This window comes from Pleurodeles waltl, chromosome 3_1, assembly GCF_031143425.1.
Source record: "Pleurodeles waltl isolate 20211129_DDA chromosome 3_1, aPleWal1.hap1.20221129, whole genome shotgun sequence".
Taxonomy (NCBI): Eukaryota; Metazoa; Chordata; class Amphibia; order Caudata; family Salamandridae; genus Pleurodeles; species Pleurodeles waltl.
The window spans coordinates 1,051,825,859-1,051,850,603 of NC_090440.1; the positions used below are offsets into that span (position 1 = coordinate 1,051,825,859).

The 24,745-nt window shown below is 44.4% G+C and overlaps 1 protein-coding gene across 2 annotated transcripts in view; it reads left to right on the top strand.

Annotated features, from left to right (window-relative positions):
- The window catches only part of CCDC93 (coiled-coil domain containing 93), a 1,008,240-nt gene that overhangs the window by 558,503 nt on the left and 424,992 nt on the right, over positions 1-24,745 (top strand). For both annotated transcript variants that reach the window (XM_069224342.1, XM_069224343.1), the window contains exon 14: positions 2,497-2,570. In XM_069224342.1, coding sequence (XP_069080443.1) covers positions 2,497-2,570 — 74 coding nt within the window. The remainder of the gene's footprint in view (positions 1-2,496; positions 2,571-24,745) is intronic.

Sequence of the window (24,745 nt, forward strand, 5' to 3'; positions counted from 1 at the left end):
CTTTTCCCCTGCAAATGGCATCAACAAAGGGTTTGCGGTGCTAAAATCACCATCTTCCCAGCTTTCAGGAACAGGCAGACTTGAATCAGAAAAGCAAATTAGTCAAAATTTTTGGCATTTTACTGGGACATATCCCATTTTTACTATTTTTTGTGCTTTCGGCCTCTTTCCAGTTAGTGACAGCAATGGGTACAAAACTAATAGTGGACCCTGGACAACTAAACATTTCTGAAAAAGTAGACACAATTCTGAATTCAGCAAGGAGTAATTTGTCTAGATCCTTCAAGATGTTCCTACAGAAAGTAACAGTTGAATTTTTTTAAAAAATATTGAAATTGAGCTTTTAAAAGCAATATACCATTACTTCTGCTGGACCCTTTTAGTTGCAGGGATATATGGATGTTTTGTAGGTTCATCAAGAACCCAGGGTATCCATAGCCAATAAATGAGCTGCACCTTGCAATGGGTTTTCATTGTGTACCAGGTATACCGCAATTCATTTGGTAAAATATAAAGCGTGACAGAAAGGTATCAAGGAAACCTATGTAATTCAGAAATGGGCACAAGATAAGGAGTTTAGAAGCAGTGGTTATTTGCATATCTCTGAATTCCAGGGTGCCCATATTAGCATGTGAATTACAGGGCATTTCTCAAATACATGTCTTGTTTACACACTGTCTTACATTTGGAAGGAAAAAAATTAGAGAACGACAAGGGGCAATAACACTTGTTCTGCTATTCTTTGTTGTCCCAAGGGTCCCAATAAAAATGGTACCTCACTTGCGTGGGTAGGCCTAATGCCCGTGACAGGAAAAGCAACATGGACACATCTCATTTTTACATTGAAATCTGACGTGTTTTTTTGGAAAGTGCCTAGCTGTGGATTTTGGCCTCTAGCTCATCCAGCACCTAGGGAAACCTACCAAACCTGTGCATTTTTAAAAACTAGACACCTAGAGGAGTCCAGGATGGGGTGATTGTGGGGCTCTCATCAGGTTCTGGTACCCAGAATCCTTTGCAAACCTCTAAATTTGGCCCCAAAAAAACCCTCACTTTTTCCTCACATTTCAGTGACAGAAAGTTCTGGAATATGAGAGGAGCCACAAATTTCTTTCCACCCATCATTCCCCCAAGCCTCCTGATAAAAATGGTACCTCACTTGTGTGGGTAGGCCTAGTGCCTGTGTCAGGAAATGCCCTAAAACACAACGTGGACACTTCACATTTTCCCAAAGAGAACTGACCTGTTTTTTGCGAAGTGCCTAGATGTGGATTTTGGCCTCTAGCTCAGCCGGCACCTAGGAAAATCTAGCAAACCTGGACATTTCTAAAAAGTAGACACATAGGGGAACCCAGGATGGGGTAACTTGTAGTGCTCTCACCAGGTTCTGTTACCCAGAATCCTTAGCAAACATCAAAATGTGACAAAAAAAAACATTTCCTCACATTTCGGTGCTGCAAAGTTCTGGAATCTGAGGGGAGCCACAAACTTTCATCTATCCAGCGTTCCCCAAGGTCTCCCGATAAAGATGGTACCTCACATGTGTGGGTAGGCCTAGTGTCCGCTAAATGAAATGCCCCAAAACACTATGCGGACACAACAAAATTATCAAATACAAAACTACCTGTTTTTGCAGGGGGTGGTTTCTGAAAACATCCAAGACGGCTGGCCAAACACACATGCACTCTGAGGGGGAGTTCTGAGCACACTCCCTCATTGCTCGTCACCCCTTGGTCCCACCCCTTTCCAAAAAACAATAATGAACACAGTTTATTGTTGTTTTGGGGGAAAAGGTTTGCAGCTGCCACTGCTGGGCTAAACAGCAAGTTTACGTGTGGCTTACATCTTCTCCGTCAGTCATGGACTAATTGCTGTTTCCCTTGCCTTGTTGCCTGGTACTATTTATGGTCCAATATTTAGAAAACATTTCTCTTATTCTGTTTGAAGACAGTTCGCACTTAGCAGTGAGCCTTCCTTTAATTTAAATCTGATTTGATGCTGGTTGTCTGCTCTTCAGATAAAAGTATCCATTACTTTAAGAAGGTAGCTCAGTGCAGGAGATTGTCGAGCAAATTGTTTATCCCTGTGACTGCCAACAGAGGATTTTAGAAAATGTTCTAAATCTTTTAAATACAAGCAGATTACATTAGTTGTACAGCTAGGAAGATTGCAATGGTAAGTCATTGTGATAGTAAAGAGTAGAGTTTTAACTCCATTTGAAGTCAGAAATGGAAGAGCGTTTTACTCTAATTACTAGTTACCCAAAAAGCTAATTTACATTTTTCGGCAACAAGAAGCTTTGCTTTAGTTGGCATTGTATGGCTGGTGGGAGTAAAGTGTGTCTCGGGCATGCATTGTTTATCTAAAGGATATATAGGGGTAGGTTAAACGGTGCAAGTGCATGTATATTCAAATTAAGAGATCTTTTTTGCCCGTTTATGGGCGCATAGGTTATTTTATTATTAAATTGACATTTCCAATTTACTCCATCAATAGATTTTGAGTCACCGTGAAAAGTTAGACAAGGAACTTGCAGCTTTAGAAACACTGGAATCCGAAGCTGATTCAAGGTAATAATCTTGTATAAAGATTACTGTTTTTCACTGACTTCAGTGTTGCTTTCTATTGTGGTAGTACCATGTAATTAGCTCTGCATTGTTAGTGTCTGTGGTCTTTGGATTGCTTTACTTCTAATGAATTTATTATAATTAATCTTATTCTCAGGCATCACATTGTATCTGGACATTTGTTAAACAGTGTCCATCTGCTGGCATCAGAAGGGAGTGTGTAGACCAGTGGTTCCCAACCTGTGGTCCGGGGACCCCTGGGGGTCAGCGAAGCCTTCTCAGGGGGTCCGTGACTGATAAGAAAATTAAATATTATTAACAGATTAGGTCCTCAGTTTTCAGTCATAAGTCAGTGGGGGGATCCCCGGATCCCAATAATGATTCAGTGTGGGTCCTTGGCTTCTAGTAGTGACAATGTGGGGGTCCACAGAAGTCAAAAGGTTGGGAACCACTGGTGTAGACCTTGTACTCCGATTTGGCTATGGCTTGCCCATAATGCCAAAATGCAGCATTAAAATCTCCTCCAACAGTTACTTCTGAGGGTATACAGTATAATGTCTCCTGCGCCTCAGGCAATAGCCCATTTTCTATCTGTCTTTTCAGAACATCACTGCACCCATTGTGGTTAATTTCTTTGCTGTAAGCATTGGCCACAATAACCATGGCTTCATAGAGGAGAGCAAGCTTCATACAAAAGAATTCACTCCTGGACTTGGAGCTACAAGAACAACCGTACTAACCCAAAGTTGTCCCTCACCCCCTCCCTTGAGACATCTTTTTGACCCTCTGTGTAGCACCATTGGAATTTCTGTAGTCGATTCTCTCAACAGGAAGGCAGAGTTGGAGATAGAGTTTGTGTGTTATGACGAGAAAGCGTATAATTAATGGGCAAAAGAAGAGTAAGGCGGTTTTTGTGAGATAAGGTTGAGATGAAGAACAATTTTAAGTTTTGATTTTATATGCCAATATACGGCTTTGTATGTCTGAGTTTATTACCTAATTGATTTCATTTTGTCGACCTAAATCATATAAGGTATTCAAGTTTTAAATGATGACACATCTATTTAAATTTCCAAGACAATTGCCACATTTCCTTGTGCTAGCACTGCATAGCTACGATGCAGCAGTACTTTAGGTGGTGGTCACACTGTTTATAATAGCTTCTTAAAAAAAGTTTCTCTCTCTGGAAAAATTATTCTGCTTGGTGATGCTCCTAAAGCTGTCTGGCTTTTTTCCTTTAGTTATCTCCTTAGAGCTCGGCAACCTCAAAATAAATACCAGTGTATGACGTAAATTATAACTTCTAGTTGAAATCTAAACTTTCCCGCGTGTGCCCTAAAATGGCTGATTAACTTTGAAAGGTAAGCTGTTTTCTGCCTTTTATGTTCCACATAGATTTTATCACTGATAATTTATATGTGGTCAGTATTGCTGGATGCAGACAGGATCTCCAAACAGCAGATTTGTTTTGGATCTCGTTTAACACAACTTTAGCAGTATGCAATCATTTAAAAAGAAGCAAGATAAAGAGTGGGGATTTAGACCGGCTTCTTTGTTAATCTCCTCCACTAGTGCCATTTGATTGGACAGCATTTATGCTACCCAGCCCATTGTTCTTAAAAAAAGGAGTTATTCTTAACTCAGACATAGGCCCTCATTATGACTTTGGCGGTCTTCCTTGAAGGCCACCAAAGTCATAGGCACCAGAAGACCACCAGTGCTGGCGGTTCCACCCACTGTATGAGGATGGCCTGGTTTGTAGTGGGTAACTAAGGTACCTACACCTTATACCAGTTCCAGCTATCCCGTATGAGTGAAATGTAGGCAGTGTCTAGAAGCCAGGCTGTCTGGAGCTAGCTATAGGCAGAGCAGCCGAGGCGGACCTAGGAGACATGCAAAGCTCTTGCAATACCACTGTAGTCACACAGTACTTGTACACATGAAAGACAATACTCAGTGTTACCAAAAATAAAGGAACTTTATTTTAGTGACACAAGGCCAAAAATATCTTAGAGGCTATTCTCCCTTAGGAGGTAAGTATTATACACAAAATATACACTAGTAACTAAAATCAGGTAAGTAAACAGTCATAAAATAGTGCAAATAGTGAAAATCACCATAGGTTACCATGGGCCTAGGGGGAACACAAACCGTATACTAAAATAGTGGAACGCGAATGTCGGTTTCCCACCTAGGCAAGAGTAGTGTGCAGAGGGGGGCTGGGAGGATAAGAAAACACCAAATGTGAGTAAAGTACCCCACCCCTGATCCCAGGAAAGCAGGAGTAAAGTACAGCAAGTTTCCTCGGAACACACTAGAGGTTGTGATAAAGAATAATGCAAAAACCAAGCAAGACTGCAAGACACCAACAATGGATTCCTGAACCTGAAGACCTGCGGAGAGAGAAAATCAAGTCCAAGACCAGCTGAAGTGTCCAGGAGTAACAGGAGCCCCTGCTAACCCGGATGAAGGTGCAAAAGTGGATTCTCCTTTTAGAAGAAAAAGTCAGAAATGTACCAAAGAAGACAGCTGTGGGTTCCTGCTTAGTGCCAGAGATGTCCTACGTCGAGTAGATGGATGCAGGCTGGTTTTTGTCTTTTGATACCGCCAACAAGCCTTGGCTCACGCAAAAGACACGTTTTGCAGGAACAGGCGCTACTTGGGCCAAGGAGGGGCCTCGGGGTCTCAACTCAGACTGTGGTCACAGAGGGGGCTCTCAGCACTTCAGAGAGCCCTCAGAAGACCAAGCAGCACCCACAGGAGTCCCAGGACACGGGGACAAAGGAGTTGCAAAACGCAGTCGTCGCAGAACTACACAAAGGGATCCCACGCTGCCGGAGAACAACTCAGGGAGCTGAGTATCGCAGGATAGAGTGCTGGGGACCTAGCTACACTGTGCACGAAGGATTCCTTGGAGAGGCACAAAGAAGCCCTAGGAGCTGCAAAACACGCAGTGCACAGGGGTACTGTCTGGCTCAGGGAGGCAAGCTCTTACCTACATCAAATTTGGACAGTTGGACCTTTGGACAGTCAGGGTCACTTTGGTCAACTTCCTGTGTTCCAGGATCCACGCTTGCCGTCAGGAGAGGGGACCCAGAGTACCGGTCGTCGCTGCAGAGAGGTGCCTACTGAAGCAGGGAAGTGACTCTGTCACTCCATCGGAGATTCCGTCAGTCCTTCTGATGCAGGATGAAGACAGGCAGTCCTCGGAGCGTGCACGACCTGGAAACTGTTGCCGTTGCTGGCAGTAGCTAAAGTTACAGAGTTGCAGTAGCCTTGTTGGATACTTTGTTGCAGTTATAGAGTTCCTGGAGGAGTCCTGCGGTTGATCCGTCGGTAGAAAGTGAAGCAGAGGTTGCAGAGGATTCCTGCTGGAGTCTTGCAAAACCAAATCTGAGGAAAAGCCCAGAGGAGAGACCCTAAATAGCCCTGAGAGGGGGATTGGTCACCTAACCAGGTAAGCACCTATCAGGAGGGATCTCTGACGTCACCTGCTGTGAATGGCCACTCAGATGCTCCTAGAGTTCCCTTATCATCCTGAAAACAGGATGGCAGAACCCAGGGACACTATGGGGGAGCTCTGGGCACCACCCCTGGGGTGGTGATGGACAGGAAGGTGGTCACTCCCCTTTCCTTTTTCCAGTTTCGCGCCAGAACAAGGACTGGGGGTCCCTGAATCGGTGTAGACTTCTGGGATTGAGCTGCTGAAGCCCCAGGAGAGCCGAAGCCTGTCTGTGAGTTGGCAGCAGCTGGGGCTACAGTGGAAATCCTGGGGGTCCATTGTAGAGCCCCCATGGTGCATGGAATCGGCCCCCCCAATACCAGAATTTGCTTGGCTTGGGAGTACAGTTTCCAGTTCCTAGACACCTCACAAGGCCATATTCGGGGTTACCATTGTAAAGCTACATATATATATTGACCTATATGTAGTGCACACTTATAATGGCGTCCCCGCACTCACGAAGTCGGGAAATTGGGCAAGGACAATGTGGGGGCACCTCTGCTAGTGCAGTGGTGCCCTCACACACGGGTACTATGTACCTAACCTTCAGGGTCTGAAGGTTAGACATATAGGTAACTTATAAGTGACCTGGTGCAGTAAAAATGGCTGTGAAATACTGCTTACACTAGTTCACTCAGGCTGCAATGGCAGTCCTGAAGGATTGTTTGTATGAGCTCCTTATGGGTGGCAAAAGAAATGCTGCAGCCCATAAGGATCTCCTGGAACCCTAATGCGCTGGGTACCTAGGTACCATATACTAGGAACTTATAAGGGGGTCCAGTATGCCAATTTGGAGTGGAATAATGGGTTGCCAGTATGTAAGTACAAATTTGGAATCAGAGAGAGCATAAGCACTGGAGTTCTGGAGTTCTGGTTAGCAGGACTCCAGTGCCACAGTCAAGCATACTGACAAAGCAGTAAAACATACTGACATGTAGGCCACAAACTATGAGCACTGGGGTCCTGACTAGCAGGATCCCAGTGAGACAGTAAAAACACACTGACAAACCAGGCCATAAATGTGGGTAACCATGCTAGAAAGAGGCTACTTTCTCACATAAGCCTTCCCCCCAAACGAAGGACAATAAGGCTATCCTTGGCCAGTTGAGACTCTAATGTGGTGATATGTGGAGAGTAGATCTGTAATAGAGTGGTTACTCCCTTTATCATCCACTGTATGGTTACTTCCCTGTGGGGATGTAAACCACCCTGGTTGGAGATTTTTACCTAGAAAACAGTGCAAGTGCATATTCTGAGATTCTCTATTTGTAGGGTTTAAAGTGGGGCGGTGTCTCAGCAAGGCCATAGTTGGGCAAAAAGTTTGTCCATATGGCTGAAAGAGAGAGCAGGGTTGCTGTTTGTCTTGGGTTGGAGCAGGACAGGGCTGCTGTCCTATAGGCTCCACACTAGGACAGGGCTGCTGTCCTACGTGTTTAGAGGTAGTGCAGGGCTGCTGCACTAAAGTTTCTCTGGGAGGGCTGGAGGGTTGCTCCATATTTACAAAAACAGTGCAGTTTTGCTTATCTGGTTTAGTGGCTCCACAGAGAGGAACTTTTACCTCTGGGAGTTCAGCTGTGACAGCTGTGGGCTCCCTTGGTACAGGTTCCACTCCAGGAGAGGTCTCTCCCACCATAGGAATGGTATCCTTAGTGGCAGGGTGGGGAAGGGATACCTTGATACCCTTTTTACCTGTTGGATGAGGAGGATCCTGACGCTTCAGGGCTCCTTCTCTTCTTTACTTTTTCATTTCACTTGAAATGAGAGGCAGCAATTGCTCAGGGATACCCAGCATGGATGCATGGGCCCTAAACTCCACCTCAGCGCAACCTGTGGCCTCTGGGTCATTACCTAAGAGACAGTCTACAGGTAAGTTAGGCGATACCACCATCTACTTTGGGCCACTAACTCCAACCCAACTAAGTTGCACTACAGCTAAGGGGAGAGACTGAGTGGAGTTGTTGACATAAGTAACCAGGTACTTCTGTCCAAGGAGGTATTGTGCAGGTGACGCCAGGTTTTCAGTCACCAAAGTGATACTGGCACCTGTGTCCATGTAGGCCTCGGCCTTAACACCATTTATTAGAATTGACTGCTTGTACTTGTCTATGTTAAGGGGACAAGCAGCCAAGGAAGCAAGGCCAATGCCACCAGGTGTGCAGAAACTGTCTTAGGAGTTTCCACACCCACCCCAGTTTCTATAATGGACCCAAAAGTGAACCCAACTACACCTTTTGTTTGACTAATTCCAGTAGTCCCACCACTATTACTACTAATACTAGGGGCATTAGATTTTGAAGTTGATGTATTAGTGGTGGTAGGCTCAGGGGCCTTACCTGGGCAGGACTTATCCCCTGGCCTTTACCTCTACACACATAGCACCAGGGCTTTTTATTGTGTGTAAAGTGTGAAGAAGAGGAAGATGATTTATCCCCACCCCAAGAGGAGTGTTGAGGACCTGAAGAAGGATCTTTATGTTTATTTTTATCCTCATGCTTATCGTGAGATTTTTCACATTGTTCTTCTTTTCTTTTCACCCCCCTGTATGAGCTTTTCTGCTCACCCTTGTTCTGACCCATTTGTCTGCCTTCTTTCCCAATTCTTGGGGAGAGGTCAGATCTAAGTCCACAAGATACTGGTGTAACAAATCAGTCACACAATTATTCAACATATGCTGTCTCAAAATCAGATTATATAGACCCTGGTAATCAGACACTTTACTGCCATGCAACCAACCTTCTAAAGCTTTGACAGAACAGTCCACAAAGTCAACCCAATCTTCAGGTTTCCCTGAATTTCATTCTGTATTGGTCAGTGGTGGGCCAAAAACCATCAATGAATGCATTTTTGAGAATGTTGTAACTGTCTGAGTCCTCTGCCCTAACAGTGAGGAGTCTGTCCCTCGCTTTGTCAGAGAATGACAACCAAAGTATAGCAGCCCACTACTTTTGAGGGACCCTTTGAACCTTACAATCCCTTTCAAGTGCAGCAAACCACTTTTGGATATCATCCCCACATTGTATGGGGGAACAATCTTGTGTAAGTTTCTAAGAGTTAATGTTGTCCTCCCTGACCTCAAAACTTCAAAAACTTTAAATGCTGCTGTCTTTCCCTTTCTACAGCTAAAGTTTCCCTATCTAAGGCCTCCTGTTGTTGTTTCAGCCTCAATATAGCCTCTTCCCGTCTCAGCTTTCCGAGTTACATATGTAGGGAGTTATCCTCAGGGTTGGATGTGTGAGACCCTTCAGAGACTGAGGTGATATGGGAATGAGCAGAAGTGGATCTTTCTCTAACCTGGCCTCTAGGTGTGAAGGGAGCTCTACTTGTGTGTGACCCCCCCCCCCCACCACTAACAGCTACACTATATGGTCTGTTAGCGGAAAGATCTGTGGAAGGATCCTCCCCTGCACCTTTATGACCCTCTCCTGAATCTACCTGGTTAGAGTCTCCCTCCACCTCCTCTCCTGCCTGGTGACCAGACTGTTCTTTGTCATCCTCCAGAAGGAGGTTCAAAAGGAAATCTTTGGTAGGGTACGGCCACCTCTGCCCTGGCAGTCAGAAGACCACCAGGGTCATAATGACCACCATAGTGTCAAATGCTGTATGAAGGGCCTTTGCATGTCATATTGTGATCTCTTTGACAAATACAATAGGAAGCGGTTTACCCGATCAGTTACCTGACAAATACTATACTTTTACATTGTGAACTCCATGAAAGTCACAATAGGAATGTGCTTTACATTATTTAACACTGAGGGACATTTTTGCATAGATATGTAAATCAGAAATGGTAAGGGATGTCTAGTTTTCATTGCGTACATTTGTTATTTTATTTTATATTTAGTTCTGTGTAAATCACTTTCCTATAAAAAGTAAACACATTGGTACTGGAGGTCTTTTGCCCACCATATTAGGAGTGTTCCGTTGGCCCAGCGGAACACTCACCACAACATTGACGCCGGCTCGTAATTTGGGCAGTAAAATGCGTGATGGGGCTGTGCATGGGGCCCCTGCACTGCCCATGCCAAGTGCAGGCCCCCCTCCCCCGACAACCCCATATTCCGCCAGACTTTCTATGCCAGTGTTTACCACCATGAAACGCTGGCAGGTGGGGACTCGTAATCCCCAGGGCAGCACTGCTTGCAGCGCTGTCCTGGCGGTATATAACCGCTGGGGCCGCCAGGCTGGCTGCAGCCTGGCGGTGTTGGCGGTTGGACCGTGGCGGCTCCACCACGGTCTTAATGGGGCGGTCTGACCGCCCTATCTGAGGCAGTCCAACCGCCATTGCGAAGCTGGCGGTTCCTAAGACTGCCAGCCTTGTAATGAGGCCCATTGTCTGGGCATTGACTAATTAAGTGTTATTGTGCGCTTTGCAGAGATCTGACTTTCCAACTCACCGCACATTTCGGAGTGAGGCTTTCGCTGCTTATCCTCATTACCATGAGGGTCAGTTGCTAAAGAGATGGTTCACTTAGTGCTCAGTGTAGGTCCAATGGGAAGGTATTCCCAGGTTTTCAGCTCTGCCATTTTGTTGATCTTCTTTACACAGTTTGATTGGGTAACAATTGTATTAGTCAGTTGTGAATTTCTGGAAGAATACACTAGAGAAGGATTTTCATTGTTAACATTGTGGCAAACACCATAAGAAGGGATTATACATTGTTTAAAGCTGAGAAGACTTATTATTGGGATCCTCTGTTGACGAGGGGCTACAGAGGTCTGGTATTCATTGATGTTTCATCTTTTGTGTAGTAGTGTGGTATTCTGATTGCTAGCAGCGATGTTTGTTCTTTAAATATGTTTGATATGGTAAAGTGAGTGGAGGCACACCACTGAGATGATTCAAAACGTTAACTTGGCAAGCAATTATCACTGAGATCAAATCAAAATTACATTTGCAAAGGTTATGTAATTGCGGAAATATAGAAAAAGATGGTCTTGTACACTTTTAAGTGGCTGGGAGACCAACACTGAATTCTCTATCAGAGGGATTACGGGCAGGTAGCTGGGCATCCAGGCATGACACCGTTTATGAGTCCATGTGAGAATATTCAGTTAATTGTCAACAAGGCCCAGTGCTTTTGTACCCTAGCTCCTGAAAAGTATCACTCAAAACTATGTCCACCAAGTGACACATCAGGTGCTTTCCATGAGCTTTCCTAAGATGTAACGATCCTATCACTTGTACATTCCTGCAACCAGACGGTTAGGCCTGTGAATGCTGGTTTCACCATACAGAGAATAGTGTTGGCAAAACCTCCCAAAACAACCCAGCAGTGTCTCAGCTTGCCAAGGCTACAACTTGGTTAAATCTTTGGCAGGCCATGAGCACAGAGTATATTTTGTTTCTAACAGAATTTTGGTAGCCTAGCACCTGTGCATGCTGCAAATCACCCTTAGTTTTTTTAGCTACAACCTTCTCATACACCTTACAAATGAAACATGTTCCCTATATTTGGGCGTACCACATGTACATATAGAGGTTGGTTTGAATGTGGTTGGACAGAGCTCTTTGGCAAAATACCATGATCTTTTAGGTCTACATAACATTCTGTAGATAACATATCCTACTGTGCTGGTACATATTATGTATATTGGAGGGCTGCAGCAGTGGTCAACAATGTCTCAGGGGAGGACTTACAACAAGTTTCTCACTAACTGATGTTAGCTCTTACCTCCCTGTTACCTCTATTTTTTCCAGGCAAGACTATTTCTAAATTCCTTTGCGAGGCTTATCCACACAGTACAAGTATTTAGCTGAATGTGCTTTTTGTGGAGGTTTGAGTTTCTAACCAACACCACCTCCTTGAGTAAGCCTTTGAATGCTCCACCTTGCAAACCTGAGAGTAAAGTGTCAAAAGAAGTGCAGGTGTTTCTCATTTTAGCCCCAATAACAAGGTGACTTCAGTACATCATAGGTGAAAGACCTCTCTTGTCTCAGTAACCCAAGGTAGCCCTGGAACCCCGTAGAACCAGTTTGCACATGAACAGCAGTGAAAGTGAAAATTATTGCCCACTGCTTAAGAAGAAACTGGCCTGGCTCTGTCCATCTACCCTAGAACTGTCCACTGTGGAACGGGCAACTAAAGCTTTGGTTGCCTCTGAAAAAAACAGGAACATTCTGCGTGTCCCAGCATCAACAAAGCTAGTACAACATGGAGCGATGCACCGTGAATTTAATACTTTAAAGAAGGCGGCTGCATTCAGATTTAATTACACTGAAATATATGGGAGTGGGCATATGGGTGGGATGTGTTGCATTAAGTAAATGTTCAAGCCACTGTGGATGTTTCTTGTTTTGCCTCAGTGCTGATTTTGTTATCTATTGGCTTGACCACTGCCAGGCTTCCTCCAAAGTTGCCACTTCTCCACCCCATGGGGCGATGATATCAGTGGTTAGGCTTTGTGCTACTGTGTAGCACGAAGCCTTTAACAGGGCGAGTATAGGGTTCATCTGGTAGGGACTGCTAGCCGCATATTCCTCACCTTTTGAATTATCTCCAGGCGTCAGACTGGGTTTGGAAATCTTTCTCGAGCAGTACCCCTGCACGACGATAGGTGGCATTGTTCTGTTCGGCGTGGTGTTGTCCATGCAAGAAGTGTTGTGCGCAGTGCCTATATAGGTCCCACCCCAGCACTCTGACATCAGTTCTTTTCTTTCCACACCAGTAAGCGCAGATCCAGAGAGAGCTATCCCTTAGTCACTTTTTTTACTAAACTTTTTTCAACTTTTTGAGCTTTTCTCCTAGTGTGGCAGGGATTGCATCTCGGAAGGCCAGCTTCAAACCCTGCACTCCTGTTACTGGTCAATGACAGGCCTGCATCTTGTATGCCTTTGGTGCATCAAGTGCGACCACAAAACGAAAAGCCTGTTCCTGTTGCTGGACCATGAACCCAAAGGCCTTGAGGGAGTGATCCATCAAGCTCATGGTGGTTTGATGTGCAATGCCATGGCGATCTCGATCCAGAATAAGGTCCTGGAGTGGCAGTAGAGTCGGAGATTCTTTTCACACTGGAAGTCTTTGAGTTGTTTGGGTAAGTCCCCCTGCAAGAAGTCGATGAGGTCTTCGACTTCACCTCGTCCGTCGGCCAACAGGATGACGAAATGTTGACTTTCAAGGCCTGCCTGTGCGGTTAAGCCAGCGCCTTGTTTGGCTTCACACTTCCCTGGTTTTCCAGGAGCTAGAGCGAACCCCGCTCAACTTCAAGAATTTTATTAGGTCATGAACCTCATATTCAAGCGATCTTCTCCAGCTGGCGTGCCTTCGGGCCCCACAGGTTCAGGAGGTGACCAACCTGGATCCACACGGGTGGCTCCAGCTCCGGCGCCAGTATGGACCCTTGGATCCACAGATGGATCTGGACAAGCATCGGTTGTGCCACCTCCACCTGCCTTGGCGCTGATACTGATGCAGACACTCCTGGTGCTACCATCTGCACTTCCCCCATTCTGATTCCTGACTCACACATGGAGCCAGAGGGGCGTCTTCCGGGACAGACTGGAGCCATGCCTTGCAGGCCAGAGCCTGAGTCCTGTTCTTATGGGCTAGGACTCAGGGAGGATTGGAAGGGGCCGCTGGACCCGAGGAATACCGACCTTTCGACAACAGTATGGACTGGTGTGAGGATTTGGCGTAAGCCAAGTGTCTGGACACCTCTCCAGATACTGGCATACTTTCTCCCCCTGGCTTGGCTAAGGAGGATGGAGCGTCCTTTGCAATGGTGATGAGGAGGGCGGCCGAGGTCCTGAACCTCAACATGCCCTCTGTTGCAGTCAAGACGAACGTCTTGACTGATGTGCCTCAGCCAGGAGTGAGCCTCTCAGAAACGCTTCTCCTATTTAATGAAGTCCTTGATGACGCTCTGCTTGGGACCTGACGTCAGCGTGCTGGTGTAGCGCCTATATATGCACTGCGTACTTAACTTCTGGCACGACCGATGCCACGCACAGCTGAACAAAGCCCCCTACCGGCAAGGTAGACAAGAGGGACCGTGGTGATAGTGAAAGATAAAAACTCATATAAAAAAAAAATCCCAGTATAAAACACTTCAGTGATGAGTAGTATTGATTCAGTCAACCATGAGAAATATCCAAGGTGCAAATAGTGAAAAGAGAAAAAAGAGGAAACTGAACATATGTGAGGAAGAAGAGAGGAAGTAAAAAATAAAGTAAATTGTTTCCCACCAGATTGTGTGATAAGTATTTAAGTGGGTAAGGAAAAATAACATAAACCAACCAAAAACTAAGTAAAGTAAGGTTGTAAATGGAAAGATGGCAATGATAGTGGACCTGTAGTACTTTAATGTATCTCGGATGAGCCAAGCAAGAAATTGCTGCTGGTCGTGATGTGCGTCCAAATATCAATGCAGAAGTAGTAACATCTGAAAAGTGATCAAATCATATAGTATATTGTAAGTGTCAGTTCTATAGTTTATGGTCCATGAACATCATTCATTATAATAAACAAGTAAGTATAGCTACTCTTCAATCCTGCTTCATAGATATACAATATATGACAAAGACTGATAAATATACTTTTGATAAGTATGTTGAGAAATAATTGTCACAAATCCTAACATAAATATGTGTATGCCACTTATCTTCTGTCAATAGTACAGTGTCTAATGGCATGCAACATGCACCAACTGATACATTAGAACAGCAATATATATTTCTGTAATATTTTATTTATAACCATTTCTAGTAATGAATAAATCGAAAAACAATGATATACAGAATTGATAAGGACAATACAGAAAAAATATCCACCCCACTAAGAATGACAGAGAAAGAAATCCTGATCAGATCTGTACATCATTCACACTCATCCATGCCCAGACTCAACTGACATAACATACAATCTATACAATAAAAAGTCTAAAACTAATACAAATAGCCTCTAATATACATTCCAATAAAATATACAACAACAAAATATAGAATGAAGAATATACAGAATAATAAAAACAGGTATAGCAAACTATAATGGAAAAATTCTCCTTATTAACCCTTAATATGACAAAACAGTTTCATAAGCGGAATCTCTATAGAGTCGGTAAGACAGGGTATTGCAACACACTGACTACGCGCGTTTCGGTATTCCTCTCATAGGGAGGTCTCCTTCATCAGAGTGATTCCAATAAGATGATTCATGTGGGGAAAGGAACAAGGGATAAACCAGCTGTGATATACGTCACTCTTTAAGGACAAGGCCACGTCTGTAGAAGATATCTTATGGGGCAATATATTAAGGTACTCTGTTATTAGCTCGGATCTCCATCTAACCGCATTAACGTCATACGGTCTTAAAAGAGCACCGGAGACAGCAGTAACATGAGTATTTTCATTTATAAAATCCATCTCGTTGTTTACGTCCCTTCTAAATAGAGGTTCTCAGGTAGTCACTGCATAATCAAAGGGGCTCTGGGTTACAGAGTGGGAATTACGGTGTGTGAATCTACCATCAGTTGGTAATCCTAGAGCCCCTTGATGAAGTCTTTGTCATATATTGTATATCTATGAAGCAGGATTGAAGAGTAGCTATACTTACTTGTTTATTGTTATTTTCCCTGGATTAGCTACTATATTATAACAGGGACCCTCATTTCTGTTGATATCATCATTCAGTATAAGCAATGGAACTTACATGTAGCCCTTAAAGCAGTAAGTCCATCAAATGTGAGGTTCTGCTGCTCAAAGTATGTCTGCATCCATTTACGAGAGATCCTGAAGTAACTCTCTAGCTGGATACAAATAAAATTCTCCACATCGAGAAAAGGAAAAATTACTGTGAAAAAAGGAAGGAGGGTAACCATGTACCCTTATGTATCCGTTAGTGGATGAAATTCACTATGTTATGTGAAGGTACCTTGTAGAAGTGGAAGCATTCCTATCAAGGAGCAGAGTCTTTAAAGGAGAATACATTTACAAGAAAATTGTTACATATAATACTGGAGGACCCACATACATCAAAATGACATATCTGCAGTTTAGAACAGTGGTTCCCAACCTTTTGACTTCTGTGGACCCCCACTTTATCATTAATTGAACCCAGGGACCCCCACTGAATCATCATTGGAATCCGGGGACCCCCCCACTGAGTCATTACTGGAAGTTTGGGACCTAATTTGTCAATATTTATTAATATGTTTTAGTTTTCTAAGCAGTCGCGGACCCCCTGAGAAGGCTTTGCGGACCCCTAGGGGTCCCCGGACCACAGGTTGAGAACCACTGGTTTAGAAAATTAAGTAGTTGTCCATTCCGGTGGCGTAGCGCCCCGCTACAAGCAGTGAAGGTAAAGGTTTCACCAACAATATATGTTGGCGACTGTATGATAAAATGTAAGTTTGTAAGGTAAAAAATGACTAAAGAGGCCATTCTTGTTCTGTGTAATAATCCCGAAGAGTTGTTTTATGTAGAGGATCAAGTATAGAAATGACGGTCGAAGTACTGAAGGATTGTTAGGTGGAGAACTTAATAAGCTCCTACTTAATGAGAGAGCATATTAGTATTAAAATTAAAAAAATAAAAAAAACTCTGAAGTAGATGAGTTTTCATTCAAATATTCAACATATAATTGATAAAGTCACATAATATGACGTTGTTGCAGTCGTTATGAAAAAACAAGGTTTATAATAGGTCAATAATGTGACTAATGTAGTAACCTGATAGCATAACATAATTTTAAAGTCGTCCAGGTTCGGTGGGACAAAATTTTGCAGCATAAAGCAAGTCCTTAATGTACTAATCATAACCCCAAACGTTTATAATGACAGCATACAGTGGCATCTATGCATCAAGACACGAGACCAGCGCCCTTGCTAAAATGAGATCAACATAACACTAAAAGCATGGGATTTGTGAAATCTAGCATATTGATGGTGCTGAAAAAGTTTGTGAATGACAGTATACAGTAAAAGTTATAAATATAAACAAGAGGCTAGGACAGTGGCTAAAGTAAACTCAAGTAAATTATAGGCATGGATTAATATCTCATGCATGTGGATGGTAATGTTAACGTCCAATATGTTACCTGCAGTGATTAAATAAACAAGGTATGTGGCAGTAATTGCACCTCATGTCCAATAAGTTAAATATAGCATGTATATTTAAACAAACATGCAGGAAGGAACAATATTTATACCGACAGCTGCAGTGAGAATATTTTGCAAGGATATTTATATAAATAAGCCCGTAAGATAAATGGGGGGGATAAGCGTGCCTTTCTTCAGTGCGGCTATAGGGCGTCCCGGAAATGAGAAACAGGCTCATTGTAAAACTCCACATTTGAGTAGCACATTGTAAAGAGCAAAGAAGGACTACCGTAACAAAGTCTGCAACAACGTAAAAGCCTACAGTTCGGCCATCACACTGTTGATGGCAGGAAACTATGTGAGCTGCTGCGAGAACGTTTTGCAAGGGTACTTAAAAAAATATAAGCCTGCAAAATCAATAGGGAATAAAAAAAAAACTGTTGTATAACTATTCTTCAATCCCGCTATATGGTGTCTGGGAAATGAGAAATGGTCGCCGTTGAAAATTTCTCATTAAATAGCATGTGTTATAAAAAAGCAACTAAGAACTGGCAAAACCTTGTCTGCAACAATGTAAAAACTGCATTTCGACCCTCTTACACTGTTGGTGGCAAGAGACTCTGTGGAATTCTTGGTCAGTTACAAAAAATAGAGAAAATTAGGGAGCCTTATATGGCATACAAAATGTCTGACATTAATAGAAATTAAACAAACAAAAGGTACACTGTTCCAATTGGAAGCAAAAGAAGAACACAGGACAACCCTACTGGTAGAAGCACAAGCCCTCACACATCCAATTGTATGTCATGCTACATCATTGGGCATGCTCCTCGTCAGACCAGCGCTGCAATGTCTGATGGGCTCCCCATGTAGGGGGCACTTTGCCGGAGACCTTCAACAATGTCGATGTGCCTTTGGAAAATAATGGGGCAGGTAATGCCACCTAGCAAGATCAACAAGGTAAGGAGAGTAGGAAAGAGTCAAATTGGCTCAGAACCCTTCTATTCATCATCATTGTTTTCTTTGGATTAAGAAAAGGTTAAGGCCAAGGTTAAAAAACAAGTGGAGTGTATTGATGTAATGCTCAACCACTCTCTCAAAATTAATTAGGAGGGAAAAATAAGTGATTCTTACCCACTCTCAAGTGGGTCAACATGTTTCGCGTCTCTAGGGTCCACAAGGATCCAATGACGCTTCTTCAGGACCAAAAGAAAAAGAACTTCTCCTTAAGAACGAACGTCAGACCTCACTGTGCCTGTGAACGTCAGTCTACTCGGCTACGGTCACTTACTTTATCAAACATGTAAAACTGGCTAATCTAGCAAGTCCAGGTCGCCCGTCCCAAATGATGGAAACGGCTCCCTAGGAATCTCCTGCCGGGAGACGGGGGCATGGGTAAGTAGCAGCCGATCCTCTATTTAGGAGGCAGCGTGGCAGCGTTCCTGCAATAGCAATTAGACACAAACTAAGTAATCATATAATATTCAAGGCAAAGGCGGGAACAAAGTCTTGAAACCTAAAATAGGGGCACTTTGTCTCAAAGGATCAGATGTGTTGAACGCACTCACAAATATACATAAAGTGCTTCGTAGTTGAAGACAAAATCATCTCACATGTATTCCTTTTTATCAAATGTTATACAAGTGAAGCCTAAATGGATTACATAGCAGTCCGCCATGTTGAGTGTTTATTCCTGCTGATGAAAGTATATGAAATACATGCAAGATGTAACTGGTAACTGTACCCCTAAAAGGCGTATGTGAGACAATATATAGTGTCAATCAATTCATGCGCTGTCAGCGGAGTCCCCCTTGCCAGCACCAAGAGGCACTTTATTTCAAACCTGAAGGTTTTTTACTGCAATTTTATCCAATAACTTAGCATCCAAAAATACTGTTAAACTTCTTTATTATCCACTCATATCTTAATTAAATATCTTAATTTTTATGGCTTAAGCTCCTTTCATATCATCAGAAATAAATTCCAGCCATGTATTTAAACAGTGTCATAAACTTAACATCATTTGTTTGCATTATCCAATGATTATCTTGTGACAATTCCCGGTGCATTACGGGTCCACTGACCATGACCTCAGTTCTCTTTGGGGATTAGGCGGAATGCAGCTGGGACATAAAATATTCCTCAAAGTAACAAATAATATATATATATATATATATATTTTATATTCATACATATATATATATATATTTATAGCTACAACCATAACCTATTTAAAATTCTCAACAAACATTGGCATGTACTAAAATTGGACACTACTTTGGCTGAACATATATCCTCAAAACCTTAAATTACTCATAGTAGGGTGTGAATTTGAGGAATATTTAACATCCTAGCAACAGTCAACTCAATCCCTAAAGAGAAGTGAGGTCATTGTTACCCGAAAAACCAAGAGGCTTTTTCAAATGCACCCAATGCAATGTTCGCCAGTTTGCTGCAGACAAGAAAACATGTTATTTGAGAGAGACTTCTAGTTGCTGATTCCTTACCTTTGAATTTCCACTGGGCTTCAAACTGGATCTGGAGAATTTTCCGAGCTGTATCCCTGCACGCCATTAGGTTGTGTTGATCAGCTCCTCGCCTGTCGTCGACGTCACCCGTGTCGGATATAACATTGCAGGTCCAATATAGGTACCACCCTGGTGCGCTGATGTCAGTTCTTTTCTTTCCACGCCAGCTAGCGCCGATCCGAAGAGAGCTGTCCCTCCACTCCCTTATGACTGTCCTTTTACAACTTTTTGTTGAAGATTTATTTGAGTTTTCAACTCCTGGTGCATTGAGGATGTCATTCATTAAGGTCAGGTTTAAGCCCTGCGATTCCTGTAATCGGGTGATGTCCGTGACGGATCTGCACCTTGTGTGTCTTTGGGGCCTGGAGCATGACCACGACCCAAAGTCATGCTCCAAGTGTCATGCCATGCATCCAAAAGCTTTTTGTTTTTCTTATTGGCATTTGTATTACTACAGTTTCTGACATATTCATAATAAGGAGACATCGCCTCTCATTTCTGTCAGTTGCATATCCACCACAGATGAGTCTGCCATTGCCATCAGTTCCTAAGTCAACATCGTCAGAAGTTCAAACATCATCAGTTTGTAGCCATTTTCATAGTAAGACATATTTCCAACGTGTTCTTAGTAGAAAAAATAAACCCTCCCCCTCCACTCGTTTTCCCCTCCAACTTATTTCTCTACAGTACTTCTTTACTGTGTAACATACAGTTTGTGTTTTAGCTGAGTAGCATGCATATCAACAAGTATACCAAGAAGCCCATTTGCATTATATTTAGTGTGTCTTTGGCCCCCAATCCTCTTTTCACATAGCGGCATTCACATTCTTATGGTGCTTGTGTCTTCTCAATGTTCTGTGACTTTTATGTATGCATACGAAGGCTTTGAAGGAGCAGTCCCTGAGGCTGATGGTGGCTTGACACTCGACTGTGCGCAAGTCGAGGTCCCAGTCGAAAGGAAGGTCCTGGGGGTGGTCACGGAGTCCTCCATCATAGTCATTCCACTCCAAGTCCTCAGGGCAATCGGATAAGTCAAAGCACAAGAAGAAAAGAGAGAAGTCAAAGCGTTCTTCGACTTCGCTTCATCTATCGGCCGAGGAGACAAGGGAGCATCGGGGCTCTAGGCCTCGCTCCGAGGAACATGCACATAGGCAAAGCTGCATGCCTAAATTTCCGTGAGCTGGCGCAACCCCTGCCCAACTCTGAGAGTTTTACGAGGCCATGCTCCTCATTTTTGGGCAGTTAAGCACTGCTGACGCACCTTAAGGCCTCATGGAGTCCAAAGGGGTCCCTTCGGTTTTCACGCAGGCAGCTTCTGCCTCAGTACCGCAGGGAGCCCATGGATTCAGTCCTGGATCTGTACCGGCGTCAGTCGTACCACCCCAAAACCGTTGCTCCTGGTGCCGCCCACGGGTGACTCCATCCCCATTCTCATTGCTGACTGACATGGAGCCGGATGGGCTTCGTAGGGCCCCGACTCTGGCAGGAGCCATTGCCACCTATGTCGGATCCTAAGCCCCTTTGTTATGGGCTAGGTTATGGTGAGAAACAGGAGGGGTCGCTGGACCCTTTAGAATACCTGCTCCAAGACCCTACGGACTGACATACAGACTTGGGTGAGGCCAGTGTACTGAATACTTCTCCAGATACTGGCATGCTTTCTCCTTGTACCTTGGCTACAGAGGTAGGAGCTTCATTCAATGGTGCTGAAAAGAGCAGCTGAGGTCCTGGACCTTAAGTTGCCTTCGGTGGCAGTCAAGACTAGGTGCTTCAGTCTGAGGCTTCTTCCTAGAACCCATACTCCCCTTTAATAAGGCCCTTGCGGATGTCCTAATGGGTACCTGGTCCAAACCCAGCACAGTGGCTTCTGTGAACAGGACAATTGCCTTCTACCATTGCCCACTCCAGGGGACCCAAGCTTTCTGACACAACACCCCACCCCTGAGAGTTTGGTCATCCAAGCCTCTGCTTCCCAGAGTGTTATCCCTTCCACACCCCCGGATAGGGAATCCAAAAGGTTGGATACACTTGGGAAGATGTTTTCTTCCACTAGCCGTGCATTCTCGTCCATGAAAACCCCATACCTTTTGGGCAGTTATTCCCATAAGCTGTGGAATATGGTTATGCAAGTGCTGCCATAGGTCACAGAGGAGGCTCCAGGCTGTGCTCTCTCAGGCAGTTGCCTCCGCCCTATCCTAGAGCTTTGATCCCTCAATCTCTACCTCAAGAAATAGAAGTTCAAAATGCTCACTCTGGCTCAGGATTTATCTGCCGTGGACCCAGGAGACTGGTTGGTAGCGTTGGATTTGCAGGACGCTTACTTTTGTATTTCCGGCCTGCCTGCACATAGACAATATTTGCAATTCATGATAGGCCGCGAGCACTTTAAGTTTGCTGTGGTCCCCTTTGGCCTTACCAGCACCCCTTGGGTGTTCACCAAGGTGATGGTGGTGGTCTCAGCTCATCTGCACAGATTGGGTGTTTCAGTCTTCCCTTATCTCAATGACTAGCTGATGAAGGTGAGCTCACCCCAGGCTGTTGTCTCCCACCTCAAGACTACAGTGGACCTCCTGCATTTGTTGGGGTTCATTACACATGTGCTAAAGTCAAACCTGACTCACTTTCAGACGCTCCCTTTCATCAGAGCTGTTCTGGACACAGTGCAGTTTCAGATGTATCATCCTGAGTGCAGAGTCCAGGATATTCAGGCTATGATACCGAAGTTTCAGCCTCTATCTTGAATTTTGGTGAGAATGGCTCTGAGGTTGATGGGCTACATGGTCTCATTCATCCTGCTGGTGACACATGCCATATGTGGGCTCTGCAGTGGGACCTAAAGTTCCAGTGAGTACTGCATCAGGGGAATCCCTCTGACAAGGTCCCAATCTCAGAGGGAACTTCCCAAGATCTACAGTGGTGGTTAATGAACTGCAATTGGGTCAGCGGTAGATCCCTCGCCCTTCCCCACCTAGATCTGACAGTAGTGACAGATGTCTATCCTACGATAGGGCAGCCATCTGGGAGAAGTGGACATCAGAGGCGTCTGGTCTCCTTCGTAGTCTGGACTCTACAACAACATGTTGGAGTTCTGTGCGATCAGGCTAGCAGTGAAGGCATTTCTCTCCTCTGTCCCCTGTTTTCAGGGACAACAGCACCACCATATGGTACTTCAACAAGCAGGGACGGGGTTGTGGACCCTTTGTCAAGAGGTTCTGCACCTCTGGACGTGGCTGGACAGCAGGGCCTACCCATGGTGGATCAATATCTGGCGGGGGCTCTCTGAACACCAGAGCAGATGAACTCCACCATAAATGTCTACCAGATCATGAATGGCATCTCCATCCAGAGGTGGCGCATGGTCTCTTTCAGCAGTGGGGAGAACCTTGGTTAGATCTGTTCGCATCCGTAGGGAACACGCAATGTCAGCGGTTTTGCATGTCGGAGTTTCCAAGGCGGCAATTGCTCAGAGACGCTTTTTATCTCGAGTGGAACTCAGGCCTCCTTTAGGCCATTCCATTCATCAAACTTCTGACCTGAGTTTGAAAGAAGATTAAGTACGACTGGGTTTAAGTACTCCTTGTGGCTCCAGACCGGGCATAGAGAGTCTGGTATCCTGAACTGTTGAGCATGTCCATCGGTCCTCCGATCAGACTGCCACTTCAGGAGAATCTTTTGTCACAGCAGCAAGGGAGGGTTCTCCAACTGAACCTGTCCACTCTCCACCTTCTTGCGTGGAGATTGAGCGGCAACAGTTGACAGCTTTTGACCTTCTGCCTGAAGTCTGTAATGTAATCTTGGCAGCAAGGCGTCATTCCACCAAAACGATATACGCTTGTTGGAAAAACTTTGTGGCATGGTGCACAGACAAGTCTGTTGACCCCCTTTCTGCCTCTCACTCTGATGTCCAGTTGTTTATCCTTGCTGTGGGCACTCTCACACATTATTTGTCTGCTATTTCAGTTTTTTTTTAGGTTGCCTGTTCAACTTTCTTTAAGTGTCCTATTGTACATAGGTTCCTTAAATATCTTACACATATGTTACCTCCATCCACATTCATTATCCCCCAATGGGATTTGAATTTGTGTTTGACATTTTTGCTGTGTGCTCCTTTTGAGCCTCTCCACAATTGTCCTCTCAGGCTTTTAACTTCAAAAACAACCTTCCTTGTGACTATTACATCTGCCCGAAGGGTGAGTGAGCTGCAGGCATTGTCATCTAAGCCGCCCTACCTTTCCATCTATCTTGACAAAGTGGTGCTTCACACAGGGCTTCTTTTTTACCAAAAGTTGTTACGCCCTTTCATACAGGCCAGTCTGTCACCTTGCCTACTTTTTACGCACCCCCACATCCTTCTAAGGAGGAGTAGAGACTCCACCACATGGACCCAAAAAGAGCATTGGTGTTCTACCTTGTTCGTATGGAAGAGTTCTGGGTGGATGATCAACTCTTTGTGTGTGCAAAGAAAGGTCGAGCAGTACAAAAGCGGACCATCTCCAGTTGAGTTGTACTCTGCATTAAGCTCTGCACACTGGCCAATAAGCAACCACCTGAATGTTTGCGTGCTCATTCTACCTGTGCTAAAGCTGACACCACTACATTAGCATGTGGAGTTCCAGTCTTTGACAACTGTCAGGCAGCAACATGGGCTTCTCTGCACACATTTATCAACCACTACTGCCTGGACAGTTAGGTCCGTAGGAATGGATACATTGCCCGTTCGGTCCTGCAGGGCTTTCTAGTATGATCTTAGTTTGCAGACCCACCACCGGGGATGTTATTGGCTTGGCTATCTTTTCAAAGGTAAGGAATCTGCAACTAGAAGTCTCTATTGGATGAATATGTTACCTACCTTCTGTAATGCCTTATCTGGTAGAGACATATTCTGGTTGCAGATTCCTTACCGGCCCACCCATCCTCCCTGCTCTGCAAACTGATTTGTAGGGCCAAGGACTCCCCTTAAGGGCCTTAGTTTTGATGCCCCAGTAGTTGGTGTTCTTCATTGCACTGCACTTCTGGCGTGGAAACTCATAAAAAGAAACTGATGTCAGAACGCCTGGTTGTTGCCTATTTAGGGCACGCAATGTCATTTCCGGCGTGGATGACGACGGATGCTGAGC